At 45.2% G+C, this 14126-nt stretch overlaps 1 protein-coding gene across 1 annotated transcript in view; it reads left to right on the forward strand.

Annotated features, from left to right (window-relative positions):
• EP400 (E1A binding protein p400) overlaps positions 1-14126 on the forward strand; it is a 129931-nt gene that overhangs the window by 4858 nt on the left and 110947 nt on the right. Inside the window, exon 2 of the mRNA XM_031650941.1 lies at positions 6627-7996. Coding sequence (XP_031506801.1) covers positions 6662-7996 — 1335 coding nt within the window. The 5' untranslated portion in view covers positions 6627-6661. The remainder of the gene's footprint in view (positions 1-6626; positions 7997-14126) is intronic.

Raw genomic sequence — 14126 nt, forward strand, 5'->3', positions numbered from 1 at the left:
CTGTACAAAAAAGTACAAAAATTTGACTGAGCACAGTGGCTCATGCCTGTAATCCAGCACTTTGGGAGGTCGAGACAGGTGGATCACTTGAGGTTAGGAGTTGGAGACCAGCCTGGCCAGCATAGTGAAACCCTGTCTCTATTAAAAATACAAAAATTAGCCGGGCATGGTGGCGCATGCCTGTAATCCCAGCTACTCAGGAGGCTGAGGCGGGAGAATTGCTTGAACCCAGGAGGCGGATGGTGCAGTGAGCCAAAATCATGTCGCTGCACTCCAGCCTGAGTGACAAGAGTGAGCGTCTGTCTCAAAAAAAAAAAAAAGTGGGCGTAGTGGTGTGTGCCTATACTCCCAGCTACTTGGGAGGCTGGGGTGGGAGGATCACTTGAGCCCAGGAGGTGGAAGTTACAATGAGGTGAGATTGGGCCACTGCACTGCAGCCTGGAACAGAGACCCTGTCTCTGAATAAATAAGTAAAATTAGGGGCCAGGCATGGTGGCTTACGCCTGAAATTCCAGCACTTTGGGAGGCTGAGGTGGGAGGATTGCTTGTGGCCAGGAGTTTAAGACCAGCATGGGCAACATGGTGAAACCTCGTCTGTACAAAAAATACAAAAATTAGCCGGCCATGGTGGCATGCATTTGTTAAGTCCCAGCTACTTGGGAGGCTGAAGTGGGAGGATTGCTTGAGCCTGGAAGGCAGAGGTTATGGTGGGCCAGGATTGTGCCACTGTACTGCAGCCTGGATGACAGAGTGAGACTTGGTGTCAAAAAAAGAGAAAAAATTAGGAGTTAAAATTGAGTTAAAATTAGAAACATAGTCATTAAAAATTTTTAAAGTTGTTTAGCCATTGTTGGTAGCTTTGCTGTCCATTGGGATACCTGTACTACGTTTTTGAGAAGTGTTATTTTAGATGAACAGTTTCTCTGCATTATAGTTGCTTGTCTTTGTTTCTCTAACTTGTTTATAACGTCACTGAGGTCGGGAGCCATTTAACAAAATTGAAGTATAATTTACATATGGTGAAAGTTTATGCTTTGTTTTTTTGAGACGGAGTTTCGCTCGTTGCCCAAGCTAGAGTGCAATGGCGCAATCTTGGCTTACTGCAACCTCCGCCTCCCGGGTTCGAGCAATTCTCCTGCCTCAGCCTCCCAAGTAGCTGGGATTGCAGGTGTGCGCCACCATGCCCGGCTAATTTTGTATTATTGGTTAGGGATGGGGTTTCTGCACGTTGGTCAGGCTGGTCTTGAACTCCTGACCTCAAGTGATCCACCTGCCTCAGCCTCCCAAAGTGTTGGGATTACAGGCATGAGCCAGCACGCTCATCCAAGTTTATGCTTTTTAGTGTACGGTTGAATTTTTTTTCTTAGTCCATTTAATGTTGCCATCTGTTTACTTTTGTTTTTTTGAGACAGAATCTTGCTGTGTTGCCCAGGCTGGAGTATAGTGGTGTGATCTTGGCTCATTGCAACCTCCACCTCCCAGGATCAAGGGATTCTCCTGCCTCAGCCTCCTGAGTAGCTGGCACGTGCCACCATGTCCAACCAAATTTTGTATTTTTAGTAGGGACGGGGGGTTTTACCATGTTGGCCAGGCTGTTCTCGAACTCCTGACTTCAGGTGATCCGCCTGCCTCGGCCTCCCAAAGTGCTGGGATTACAGGCATAAGTCACTGCACCTGGCCCATCTGTGTACTTTTGAGAGACACATTCCATCTTGTAACCAGCATCACAAATCAAGCTGTAGCTACAGTTCTTTACTTCCCCATTTCCTCATGCCCCTCTCTAGTCAGCTCCGTCTCCGCCTTCAGCCCGTCAGGTTCTGTTCTAGTCTCTGTCCCCACCATTTTCCTTGTCCGGAAAGTCATGCCAGTGACCTACACAGCCCTCGGCCTCGTTATTTGGCATCTTGCACGTGTGAGACTCAACTGTGTTGTGGGTGTGTCAATGGTTTGTTCCTTGGTGTTGCTGGATTGTGTCTGTTGTATGGCTCTATCACGGTTTGATGTGTCTGCTCATCAGGGGAAGGTCAGTTTTAATATTCTGATATGTTTCAGTGGATCTTTTTCTGTATGTTTAACTTAGTAGTGATTGTGTTATGCAATTGGTAACCTGCTTTTTTCACTTAATATATTTGGAAATTTTCGTTTTATTACATATTTTCCATCTAGAACTTCAACACTGGAAATTTTTGATTATGCTTTTTAATTTTTTTGTTATTCTGCAGTGAGTATTATTTATGTACAATTTTTTAGATTGGTAGGTTAATTTCCTTCAGATAGATTTCTAGAAGTAGGGTTACTAGGCCAAAAGTTTTGGGGTCAGATGGGTTCCTTCCCCTTTCCTACTGCCGTATGCAGTCTACTCCTACAGGGCGTTGTTTGGTTCTGAACCCATTTGAAATCTTTTCTACATCTTCCCAAATTGCTTCTGTAATTCCCTTTAGCAGGATTAGTGGAGTGCCAGTTGTCTAATTTAAAGTCTTGGCTAAGTGGGTCTGGGGAAATATTTATTTTAGTCTGTATTCCTCTTTTTAGTAGCAACGTTGGTCATTTTCCTCTAAGCTGATTAAGTACATGCTTTTCTCCTTTTGTGAACTTTTTTTTTTTTTTTTTTTGAGTAGGAGTCACGCTCTGTTGCCCAGGCTGGAGTGCAGTGGCGAGATTTTGGCTCACTGCAACCTCCACCTCCCAGGTTCAAGCGATTCTCCTGCCTCAGCCTCTCAAATAGCTGGGATTACAGGCATGTGCCACCAAGCCCGGCTAATTTTTTGTATTTAGTAGAGACAGGGTTTCACCACGTTGGTCAGGCTGGTTTTGAACTCCTGACCTCAGGTGATCCACCCGCCTCAGCCTCAGCCTCCCAAAGTGCTGGGATTACAGGCGTGAGCCACCATGCTCAGCCTCTTTTTGTCTTTAATTCATTTTTCTACTGGGATTTTAATGTTTTTCTTAGTGATTTGTATGAGTGCTTTTTACGGTATTGGTAATAGCTTTTTGTCATACTTACTTCAAATATTCTTTCCAAGATATTTAGTTTTAGATTTTGATGATTTAGTTTTTGAGTTTTAAACATTTAAAAATTATCTTCAAATCTTTCTATTTTTTCAGTTACAACTTTATGATTTTTTTTTTTTTTTTTTTTTTGGGACGGAGTCTCGCTCTGTCGCCCAGGCTGGAGTGCAGTGGCCGGATCTCAGCCCACTGCAAGCTCTGCCTCCCAGGTTTACGCCATTCTCCTGCCTCAGCCTCCTGAGTAGCTGGGACTACAGGCGCCCGCCACCGCACCCGGCTAGTTTTTTGTATTTTTTAGTAGAGGCGGGGTTTCACCGTGTTAGCCAGGATGGTCTCGATATCCTGACCTCGTGATCTGCCTGTCTCGGCCTCCCAAAGTGCTGGGATTACAGGCTTGAGCCACCGCACCCGGCCAACTTTATGATTTTTAAGGTTAGGGAATTGAATTTCCTTCAGAGATTTAGTAAATACTCACTTTTGTGTTCGAGTTTAACATTTTTTTTTCTATCACCTACCAGAAGGAACATTTTGATTTTTCTTTATTTCTTTTTTTTTTTTTACATTTAATATAAAACTTAGAAAGTTAGCTTATAAAAATGCTTTATTTATTTATTTGCTTGTTTGAGACAGAGTTTTGGTTGTGTTGCCCAGGCTGGAGTGCAATGGCTCAATCTCTGCTCACTGCAGCCTCCACCTCTCAGGTTCAAGCGATTCTCCTGCCTCAGCCTCCTGAGTAGCTGGGATTACAGGCGTGTACTACCACGCCCAGCTAATTTTTTTATTTTTAGTAGAAATGGGGTTTCACCATGTTGGTTAGGCTGGTGTCGAACTCCTGACTTCCAGTGATCCGCCTGCCTTGGCCTCCGAAAGTGCTGGGATTACAGGCACGAGCCATCAGGCCCGGCCACTTAATTTATTTTGATGTATGGTTTGTGATGAGAGTTTAAGTTGAATTTTCTCAATACATTAATTAGTTTTTATAACGTAACTTTAAAATTCCTAACGCTTACCTTTCCCCTGGTTTTCTGAATTACTGTATGTGAGAGTTTCTTTCTAGCCCTCATTTTCTCTTACTGATCTCCTTTGACACTCTGGGAATGTATTGTAAGGAAATAATCCCGAATATACTCTACCTATGTTAATTTAGCTTTTGTGCCAGTTTCACACTGATCTCCTATCGTAATGCTTGTTTAATAAGATCAGGAACAGAAGCTTGTTTTGCAAGTAATAAGCATTGTTAACTGCCCCCACCGGGAGCTCCTGTCCCTGCACCCACTCTGATGGGCTCTCTGCTGAGTGGTGGGAGGGGCATGCTCTTGGGTTTCTCTGTGGCCCTGCTCTTCCCTTAAGCTATGGTTGTTGCAGACTGTGTGCTGTCTTCTGACTCCCATCTTCAGAAACTAACCATCTGATCAAAGCATGCCTTTCTGCTGCTAGTTTAAATGTGCACTTTAAAAATGTTTGTAAGGAATATACTTGTGCATTTATAAATTCTGTAGTTTTTGATTTCATATATACGTATATTTCAGCTGGGTACCCGAAACTTGGAAGAGCCTTATACATTTTGTAACTTCTTTTTTTGGGGGGATGGAATCTTGTTCTTCATTGCAGCATCAATTTCTTGGGCTCAAGTGATCTCCTCCTTCAGCCTCCTGAGTAGCCGAGAGTAAGGCTGCTACATTGCCACCATGGCTGGCTAATTTTTGTATTTTTCTTATAGAGATGGGGCCTCACTTTGTTGCCTAGGCTGGTCTTGAACACCTGACCTCAAGTGGTCCTCCTGCCTCAGCCTCCCGAGGTGCTGGCATTACAGGTGTGAGCCACCACGCCTGGCCATTTTTTATCCTCTTTAGATTCATGATTTTTAAAAATCCACTGTGCATTTTCTCATAGAGATAAGCAGTGATGTCCTTGTGATGAACAGGGGGTCTTGTTTGTCTTGGAGGAAGCAAGAAGAAGCTCTCTGATAGCTGTCCACCCAGGGTTGAGGTGAAGGCTCCCCAAGAAGACAGGGGCAGCTGGGTATGTCCAGCAGGACTGGAGAAGTCTGAATGGTGGCATCCAGGTCAAGCTGGCTTCTGTGGTGGGCCTAAATGTGAACGGAATGTTGGGGGGTGGTGTGGCTTCTCACCCACTGGCTCAGTGCTAAACTATGACACCAAGAGTCCATCTGCTTCCCTTGAAAACTTGAATGAGATTTTTGCTCCTTTATGACATAAATTAGTTATTAAATAGATCCAAGCAGCAGCCACCCCCTTGATGTGGGACAGTGTCCCACCTCTCCTCTTGGAATGCTGGCACTCAGTTGGGTGCCAGGTGCCACTCACCATTGCATTTGCACCCTTGCTTCTCTTAGGGGAGAAAGAGCGACCACAATGGGGAACAGATGGGGCTGCAGTGGTGGGGCCCACTGCTTACCTTTAGTCCTCCTTTCCCCTGTAGATACTGAAGTCTATAGCCCAGGTCTGACCCTGTCTCACCCCAGGATTACCCTTGTCTGCTCCATCCTCTGCTTCATCCTGTCCTGAAAGCTGACTTTCCTCAGTGGCCCCATCTGCTCCTCCACGGCTGTTTCTCCTGTTTCTCGTCCACTTGTGCTCAGCAGTGTTTGGGTTAGAGCTCCTTTGAGGTTGTGGTACAGCCTCCCAGGGAGTTTGCAAAACCAGAAAGGCGACTCACCCCAGAGTAAGAGCCAGGTCCTGGCCATCTCCCTTCTCTCTCCCTTGAGACCTTCTCAGTTTCTTCTCTTCGTGTGTTCTTAGGGAGAATGTTGAGATCTGAGGCCGTTCCCTACCTTCCACTCCAGGACTTGATGTCATATTTTCTCCTAGCTCCTGGCATAGGCTGGCAGCCTCCCCAGGGCAAGGACCGTCTTACCCGTGTCTGTCTCTACTCTCCTGTGGTAGCACCGGGCCTGACACAAAACTGGGGCTCAGTGTCTTTGAACTGGATCTACAAGAGGAGAGTTTGCAGTTGAGGTAGTCCTGGAGGTTGATAAGAACTACTGGCTGGAGAGGGCTGGGTATTTGCTTCTGGCGAGGTGGTGCTGCACACCCTTATTCAACAAGAGTCACAGAATGTGTCCTGGGCACTGGGCGGCAGTGAGCAGGGAGCTGTCCCTCCGTAGGGAGAGGCGGGCAGAGGCTGGAAAGGGGCCTCGTGGTCCACAGCGTGAGTGTTGGCTTCAGACCTTGCTCTTCTGCCTGCCGGCTGTGTGGCCTTGAACAGCTCACAGGTACTCCTATAGTTCAGTCTCCTAGTCCTTCAAATGAGATGTGAGTAGTGCCTACCCCACAGGGCGGCCGTGAGGATTTGAGGGATGGCCTGGTCTCTCCAAGCGCCCACACAGGTTAGCTGTTGAGGTCAGCGGTGATTGCTACGTTCTTCCCTCAGTAGGTGGTTTAGATTACCCACCCACTCCCATGGGGGCCACCCCAGGCACAGCAGTGACTGAGGACACATTTCTCCAGCTGTACCATATTGATTGTGAGTCAGCTCTGTCGTTTGAATCAGATGCAGTGGGAATATACTTTCACAGTGTCTTTTCAGTGCCGTTAAATGATAATAAAACAATTATGTGTGCCTTCAAGTAACTTGATTTTAATTTTAATTTTTAGGAGAACGACACATTGAATACAGAAGGGAGGTGATCATGCACCATGGCACTGGCCCCCAGAACGTCCAGCATCAGCTGCAGAGGCCCAGGGCCTGCCCTGGCAGCGAGGGTGAGGAGCAGTCGGCCCACCCCAACCCACCCCCGTCCCCCGCAGCTCCCTTCGCTCCCTCAGCGAGCCCATCGGCACCCCAGTCTCCCAGTTACCAAATACAGCAGCTGATGAATAGGAGCCCTGCAGCCGGGCAGAATGTGAACATCACCCTGCAGAGCGTGGGCCCTGTCGTCGGGGGAAACCAGCAGATCACACTGGCCCCGCTGCCGCTCCCCAGCCCCACCTCTCCGGGCTTCCAGTTCAGTGCTCAGCCTCGGCGGTTCGAGCACGGGTCTCCATCATACATTCAGGTCACGTCCCCACTGTCCCAGCAGGTCCAGACCCAGAGCCCCACGCAGCCCAGCCCCGGGCCGGGGCAGGCCCTGCAGAATGTGCGTGCAGGGGCTCCTGGCCCTGGGCTGGGCCTCTGCAGCAGCAGCCCCACGGGGGGCTTCGTGGATGCCAGCGTGCTGGTGAGGCAGATCAGCTTGAGCCCATCCAGTGGCGGACACTTTGTGTTTCAGGATGGGTCAGGACTCACCCAGATCGCCCAGGGAGCCCAGGTTCAGCTCCAGCACCCGGGTACGCCCATCACAGTCCGAGAGCGGAGACCCTCCCAGCCCCACACACAGTCAGGGGGCACCATCCACCACTTGGGACCCCAGAGCCCTGCAGCCGCAGGTGGGGCTGGCCTGCAGCCCCTGGCCAGCCCAAGCCACATCACCACGGCTAACTTGCCACCACAGATCAGCAGCATCATCCAGGGCCAGCTGGTCCAGCAGCAGCAGGTGCTGCAGGGGCCGCCGCTGTCCCGGCCCCTGGGCTTCGAGAGGACGCCCGGCGTGCTGCTCCCCGGGGCTGGGGGCGCAGCAGGGTTTGGGATGACGTCCCCACCCCCGCCCACCAGCCCTTCCAGGACTGCCGTGCCCCCAGGCCTTTCCAGCCTCCCACTCACGTCTGTGGGGAACGCGGGAGTGAAGAAGGCTCCCAGGAAGTTAGAGGAGATTCCCCCAGCCTCTCCGGAGATGGCGCAGATGAGGAAGCAGTGCCTGGACTATCATTACCAGGAGATGCAGGCTCTGAAGGAGGTCTTCAAGGAGTATTTGATTGAACTGTTTTTCTTGCAACACTTTCAAGGGAACATGATGGATTTCTTAGCTTTCAAGAAGAAACATTATGCCCCATTACAAGCATATCTTAGGCAGAATGATTTGGACATTGAAGAAGAGGAGGAGGAGGAGGAAGAGGAGGAAGAAAAATCTGAGGTTATCAATGACGAGGTAAGAAATAGGAGTTAATTTGCTTAGTACAAATCTTCTAGATGATCAGAGTCTATGCAACAGTGAATTAAGTAATAATTTATTGAGCCTGCGGTATTTTAAGGTTTTGGTTTCACAAGGATTTGAGCCGTAAGTAGACGTGAAGAATGTGTTTGGCCTCCTTCATGGGAAGGAAGAGCTGTTGAGCCCAGAAGTGTGTCAGGAGGAAGGGACGGAGCTGCGCTGCGATGAGTGCGTATTCAACACCCAATGTTTTCATTGAGCACCAAGGGTTGATCTCAGGTTCAGAGAGCTCAGCAAGCGTGTCCAGTTTTTCCCCCTTGTATCTGGGTGTGTGGTTTGTTGGCTGACGCTGACGGCTATCACCAGCCGAAAGTGTGAAAGCCCAGCACCCTTTGTCTGGTTTTCCAAGTTTCACATTTTACTTCTATAGAGCTCCTTAAAGACACCATCAGCATGGTTTTCAACCGATTTAAGTCACTAGCTTTTTATAATAACCAGTCATAAGTCACTAGATGTATGTATATGGGACCTTCATCATTGAAATAGTTATTATGGCAAAAAACTAGTTTGAGAAGTTACTCAGTTTTTAGATGTAGTCTTAAGATTTGAGATCATACTTAAAACTCATTTTTACAAATACCTATTAAGTGATATTTAAGAGTGACTCTTTTTTAGAGAGTATACTTTTTGGGTGCTTGGAATGGCACATAATAAACCCCTTAACTGAGATTTCTTAGTACCATGGTGAGTCTGAGACTTCCTGAAAACCAGAGTGAGAGCAGATTGGACCGTGACGCACTGTATTTTGTGCCTTTGTGTTGTGTAGTGTATACTATGTTGGTGGAGCTTATTTTGTTTTATGATACAGTTAAAATAATTTAAATATTTGTCAGCTCTTCTGCAAAGAAATCCGCTTTTGGTGAACAAAAGCTAGTCTCTTTGCTCAAGCAGTCCTTACTGGTATCTATGGATGTATTTGTGTGACTTTGCCATTTTGTGTTTTCTTTTAACGCCTTTTCCAGGATGGATTATATTTATTTTTCAACAGGTTTATATGATTATTTTGAGGATTTCACCTCTATTGTCCTGAAACAGTAAAATTCATTTCTCTTACGTTTGTATACCAATGTTGTCTGTAAGCTCAATCTCCCTTCTCTGTGCTTAGAAAGAAAACAGATTCGTTTTTCTAACTTCCTGGTGAAAAAGACCTTTGCCATTCTGACCCTACATATAACAGAGTGGCTATTGTGCAGATCTCCTGCAGAGTTCTTAGGGCTTTGTTACTTGAAGTCTGTCTGCCATATGCATTTTTAAAATTTGAAGTTGCAGAATCTAAAGATATTGCACTTTGACTTAAATTGGAGTTTCTGCAAGGTTTGCAGTTTGAGTTAGGTTGTTGTGCTATAAATCTGTCAGTTCAGTATCCTTTTACAGGATTTGATGCAAAAACATTCCATTTTTAAACCCCAAATGTCAGTGAGCTATCAGCAATAAAATTCTAACAAAATTTTGAGCAGTTGTAAAAATCATGTTGCCTTTTTTTCTCAAAATATTTCCTCTCAGGTAAAGGTTGTGACAGGAAAGGATGGGCAGACTGGGACTCCTGTTGCTATAGCAACCCAGCTTCCGCCAAAGGTTTCTGCTGCTTTTTCATCCCAGCAGCAACCATTTCAGGTACTTTTCGATGGTTCTCAAATGTAGTCTCATCCCAAACTTTTCCTTCATCCAGATATTTTAACCTTCGATATACTACTTGCTCTTCAGCATTTTTTTTCCAGAGCCCATTTCTTATTTTTAAACAGTAAAAAATCTTCCTGCATATACAATTATAAAATTACATTGCATGAGTTAATGATGACACAGATCTTAGTGCATTGTTTTCTTTCGTATACTTGTAATGCGGTAGTAGCTTTAGCCTGCATGTCATCTAATACTTAGTCCTGTTGAATGTGTACTCAGGATTCCTTGTGTGCTGTGTTTTACATGTTGGTTCTTTCTTGTGTCCTTTATCTGTATTTTGAGAACAGTGCAAAACAGAATAAGAAAAAAAAGATTCAAGTAGATGATAAATTGGTATTTTCCATAGCTGGAGGAAATGCTGAAGTGAAATACACTTCTGAAAATCATCAGGACCATAGGCTTCTAAACGGATATTAAGTGAATGCAAACTGATTTTTTCAATTTTTTGCAAATTCACTCTGTTAAATTAGTAATGCCAATTAGTTTAAAAACACAGGTCACTCACACCTGTAATCCCAGCACTTTGGGAGACTGAGGCGCGCGGATCACCTGAGGTCGGGAATTCGAGACCAGCCTGGCCAACAGGGTGAAGCGCTGTCCCTACTAAAACTATAAAAATTAGCCTGGCGTGGTGGTGCACGCCTATAATCCCAGCTAATCAGGAGGCTGAGACAGGAGAATTGCTTGAACCCGGAGGCGGAGCTTGCAGTGAGCGGAGATTGTGCCACTGCACTCCAGCCTGGGAGTAGAGCAGGACTCCGTCTCACAAAACAAACTAAAACAAACTGTAAAATTTCTGCTAGTTTTGGAATAGATAGTGCTGGGTTGTGAAAGCAGTTTCATCCTTGGGATTTTTGTTGTTATTTTAAATTTTGACATAATTTCAAATGTACATAATAGTTGCAATAATTATTTAAAAAAACCCTTATACGCTTTACCAAGTTTACCAGTTGTTTTTGCCCCATTTGCATTATTTTCATTCTCATATATATACACACCTATATAAAACATATCATACTCTTTTATCTGTAAATAATTCAGCATGTGTTAGATAAGACTGTTTCCTTACCTGATGGCAGTACAGTAATAAATATCAGGAAATTGTACAGTAATACAATAATATATTCTAATCCATAGTTTACATTCAAATTTCATCTTTTGTCTCAAGGATGTCCGTCATAGTTTCTTCCCCCTGGTCCAGTATCAAGTTGTCATACCTCTCTGGCCTCTTTAATCTGGGCTGGTTTCTCAGTCTTTCATGACCTTGGCTTTGGCCTTGGCCTGGGCCTTGAAAAGTATAGACCAGCTATTTTGTACAGTGTCCTTTGATGTGGGATTGTCTGATGTTTTCTTGTGTCCTATTTGAATCATGCATTTTTGAGAAGATTGCTATAGAAGTAATGGTATGTCCAATTCAATGTCTTATCGGAAGGCTGTGATGTCACTTTGTCCTGTAACTAGTAATGTTAACTCTGACCACTTCGTTAAGTTGGTTTCTACCAGCCCTGTCCAGTGGAAATTTATTTATTTTGCCTTTTGTAAATGATGAGTAATTTGGGGGAAGATACTTTGAGACTATGTAAATATCCTGAATCTCCTTAAACTTTTACTCACTAGTTCTAGCATCTGTTGATGAGTCTTGCCTGAATCAGTTATTGCTATAAAGAATCATGCTGGGTTTTCTAACTCCATCATTCTGTCTACATTTATTAGAATCAGTAGGCTATAATATATCACTGTCAGTATTTATTTGCTTATGTTTGTTTAAACTTATTTAATTTACATTCAGTAAAATGCACTGTTTTTTAGTCTGCGCTTGTGAATTTTGATGAATCCTTTGAGTTGTGTAACCACCGCCACAGTCAAGCAACAGAACAGTTAGCTCCATCACCTCCCAAAATGTTCCCTCATCAACCCTTCACGCCTCCCTTGACCTTTGTTCTCCATTGCTAATGATTTTGCCTTTTCCAGAATGAATATCTATGGAATCCTAGTCTGGGTTGCTTTTCAGTCTGACTTCTTTCACTTAAGATAATGCATTTCAGATTCATCTACTTTGTTTTATTTACTATTAATTCGTTCTTTTTATTGCTGAGTGCTATTCCATTGTGTGAATGTGCCCCCAGTTTGTTTATCCATTTACCCTTTGAAGAAGATTTAGGTTGTTTCCAGTTTTTGGAAGTTGGGAGTAAAGCTGCTGTAAATGTTCACATACAGTTTTTCTTGTCAGCATAGGCATTCATCTCATTTGGGTAAATGCCTAGGAGTCAGAGTCTCTCTGAAATTATTCTGGTTTGGGTTGCTGGCTGCATGATTTGAAAAAAACAAAACAAAACTAGGAATCAGATTTATGGGTATGTTGAACTTAAGAAACCATCTGGTCGGGTGCAGTGGCACACACCTGTAATCCCAGCACTTTGGGAAGCTGAGGCGGGAGGATTGCTTGAGGCCAGAAATTTAAGACCAACCTGGACCAGACACTGTGGCTCACGCCTGAAATCCCAGCACTTGGGGAGGCCAAGGTGGGAGGATCACTTGAGGCCAGGAATTTAAGACCAGCCTGGACTAGGCATGAGGCCGAAGTGGGCAGATTACCTGAGGTCAAGAGTTAGAGACCAGCTTGGCCAACATGGTGAAACCCTGTCTCTCCTAAAAATACAACAATCAGCCGGGCATGGTGGCACATGCCTGTAATTCTAGCTTCTCTGGAGGCACGAGAATTGCTTGAACCCAGGAGGTGAAGGTTGCAATGAGCTGAGATAGTACCACTGCACCCTAGCCTGGGCCACAGAATGAGACCCTACCTCAAAAAAACACAAACAAACAAACACCCTGTCTACTAAAAATTTAACAATTAGACCGGGCGTGGTAGCTCACACCTGTAATCCCAGCACTTTCGGAGGCCAAGGCAGGCAGATCACCTGAGGTCAGGAATTTGAGACCAGCCTGGCCAACATGGTGAAACCCCATCTCTACTAAAAATACCACAATTAGCCGGGTGTGGTGGTGGGCACCTGTAATCCTAGCTACTTGGGAGGCTAAGGCAGGAGAATCACTTGAACCTGGGAGGTGGAGGTTACAGTGAGTTGAGTTCACCCCATTGCACTCCGGCCTGGGTGACAAGAGTGAGACTCCTCCTCAAAAAAAAATAATAAAAAGCTGTGTGTGGTGATACACACCTGTAGTAGTCCCAGCTACTTCGGAGGCTGAGAGGTGGAACGATTGCTGAGTCCTGGAGTTCGAGGCTGCAGTGAGTGGTGAACATGCCAGTGTACTCCATCCTGGGCCACAGGGCCACATAGTGAGACCCTGTCTCAAAAACATAAAAAGGTGGTTAGGTGCAGTGGCTCACACCTGTAGTTCCAGCACTTTGGGAAGCTGAGGGGAGTGGATCACCTGAAGTCAGGAGTTCGAGACCAGCCTGGCCAACGTAGTGAAACCCCATCTCTACTAAAAATGCAAAAATTAGCTGGGTGTGGTGGCAGGCACCTGTAATCTCAACTACTCGGGAGGCTGAGGTAGGAGAATTGCTTGACCCCAGGAAATGGAGGTTGCAGCGAGCTGAGATCACGCCACGGCACACCAGCCTGGGTGACAGAGTGAGACTCCGACTCAAAATAAATAAATAAATGAATAAGGTTGGGCATAGTGGCTCACGCCTGTAATCCCAGCACTTTGGGAGGCCGAGGCTGGCAGATCAGTTGAGGCCAGGAGTTTGAGACCAGCCTAACCAATGCAGTGAAACCCCATCTCTACTTAAAAAAAAAAAAAAAAAAAAATTAGCCAGGCGTGGTGACGTGCCACTGTAGTCCCAGCTACTTGGGAGTCTGAGGCAGGAGAATCTCTTGCACCTGGGAGGTGGAGGTTACAGTGAGCCAAGATGGCACCACTGCACTCTAGCCTGGGCGACAGAGTGAGACTCTGTCTCAAAAAAAAAAAAGAAAAGAAAAGATGAAAAGAAACTTCCAGACTTTCCCAAAGTGCCTGTACCATTTTGTGTTCCCAGTAGCAATGTAGGATAGTTCTTTTTGTTTTGCTTCCTCCCTAGTACTTGTTATTGTCAGTTTTCTTCTTTAGTCATTCCAGGTCTAGATTATTTTAATTTGGATGTCTCTGAAGACTAATAAAGTTGGGCATTTTTTCATTTGATTTTTGTATATCTTTGACGAAGTATCTGTTCATGTCTCACCCATTTTTTCATTGAGTTATTATTGCATTTGAAAGTCCTTCACATAAATATGGACATGTTTTTTGTCAGCTACATGATTTGCAAATATTTTTTCCTGTCTTTGGCTTGTTTTTTCCTTCTCTTAACACTATCTTTTTCAGAACAAAAGTTTTAAATTTTGTGGAAGTACAATTTATCATTTTTTTCTTTTATGGATTT

The sequence above is a fragment of the Papio anubis genome, chromosome 9 (genome assembly GCF_008728515.1).
Source record: "Papio anubis isolate 15944 chromosome 9, Panubis1.0, whole genome shotgun sequence".
Lineage (NCBI taxonomy): Eukaryota > Metazoa > Chordata > Mammalia > Primates > Cercopithecidae > Papio > Papio anubis.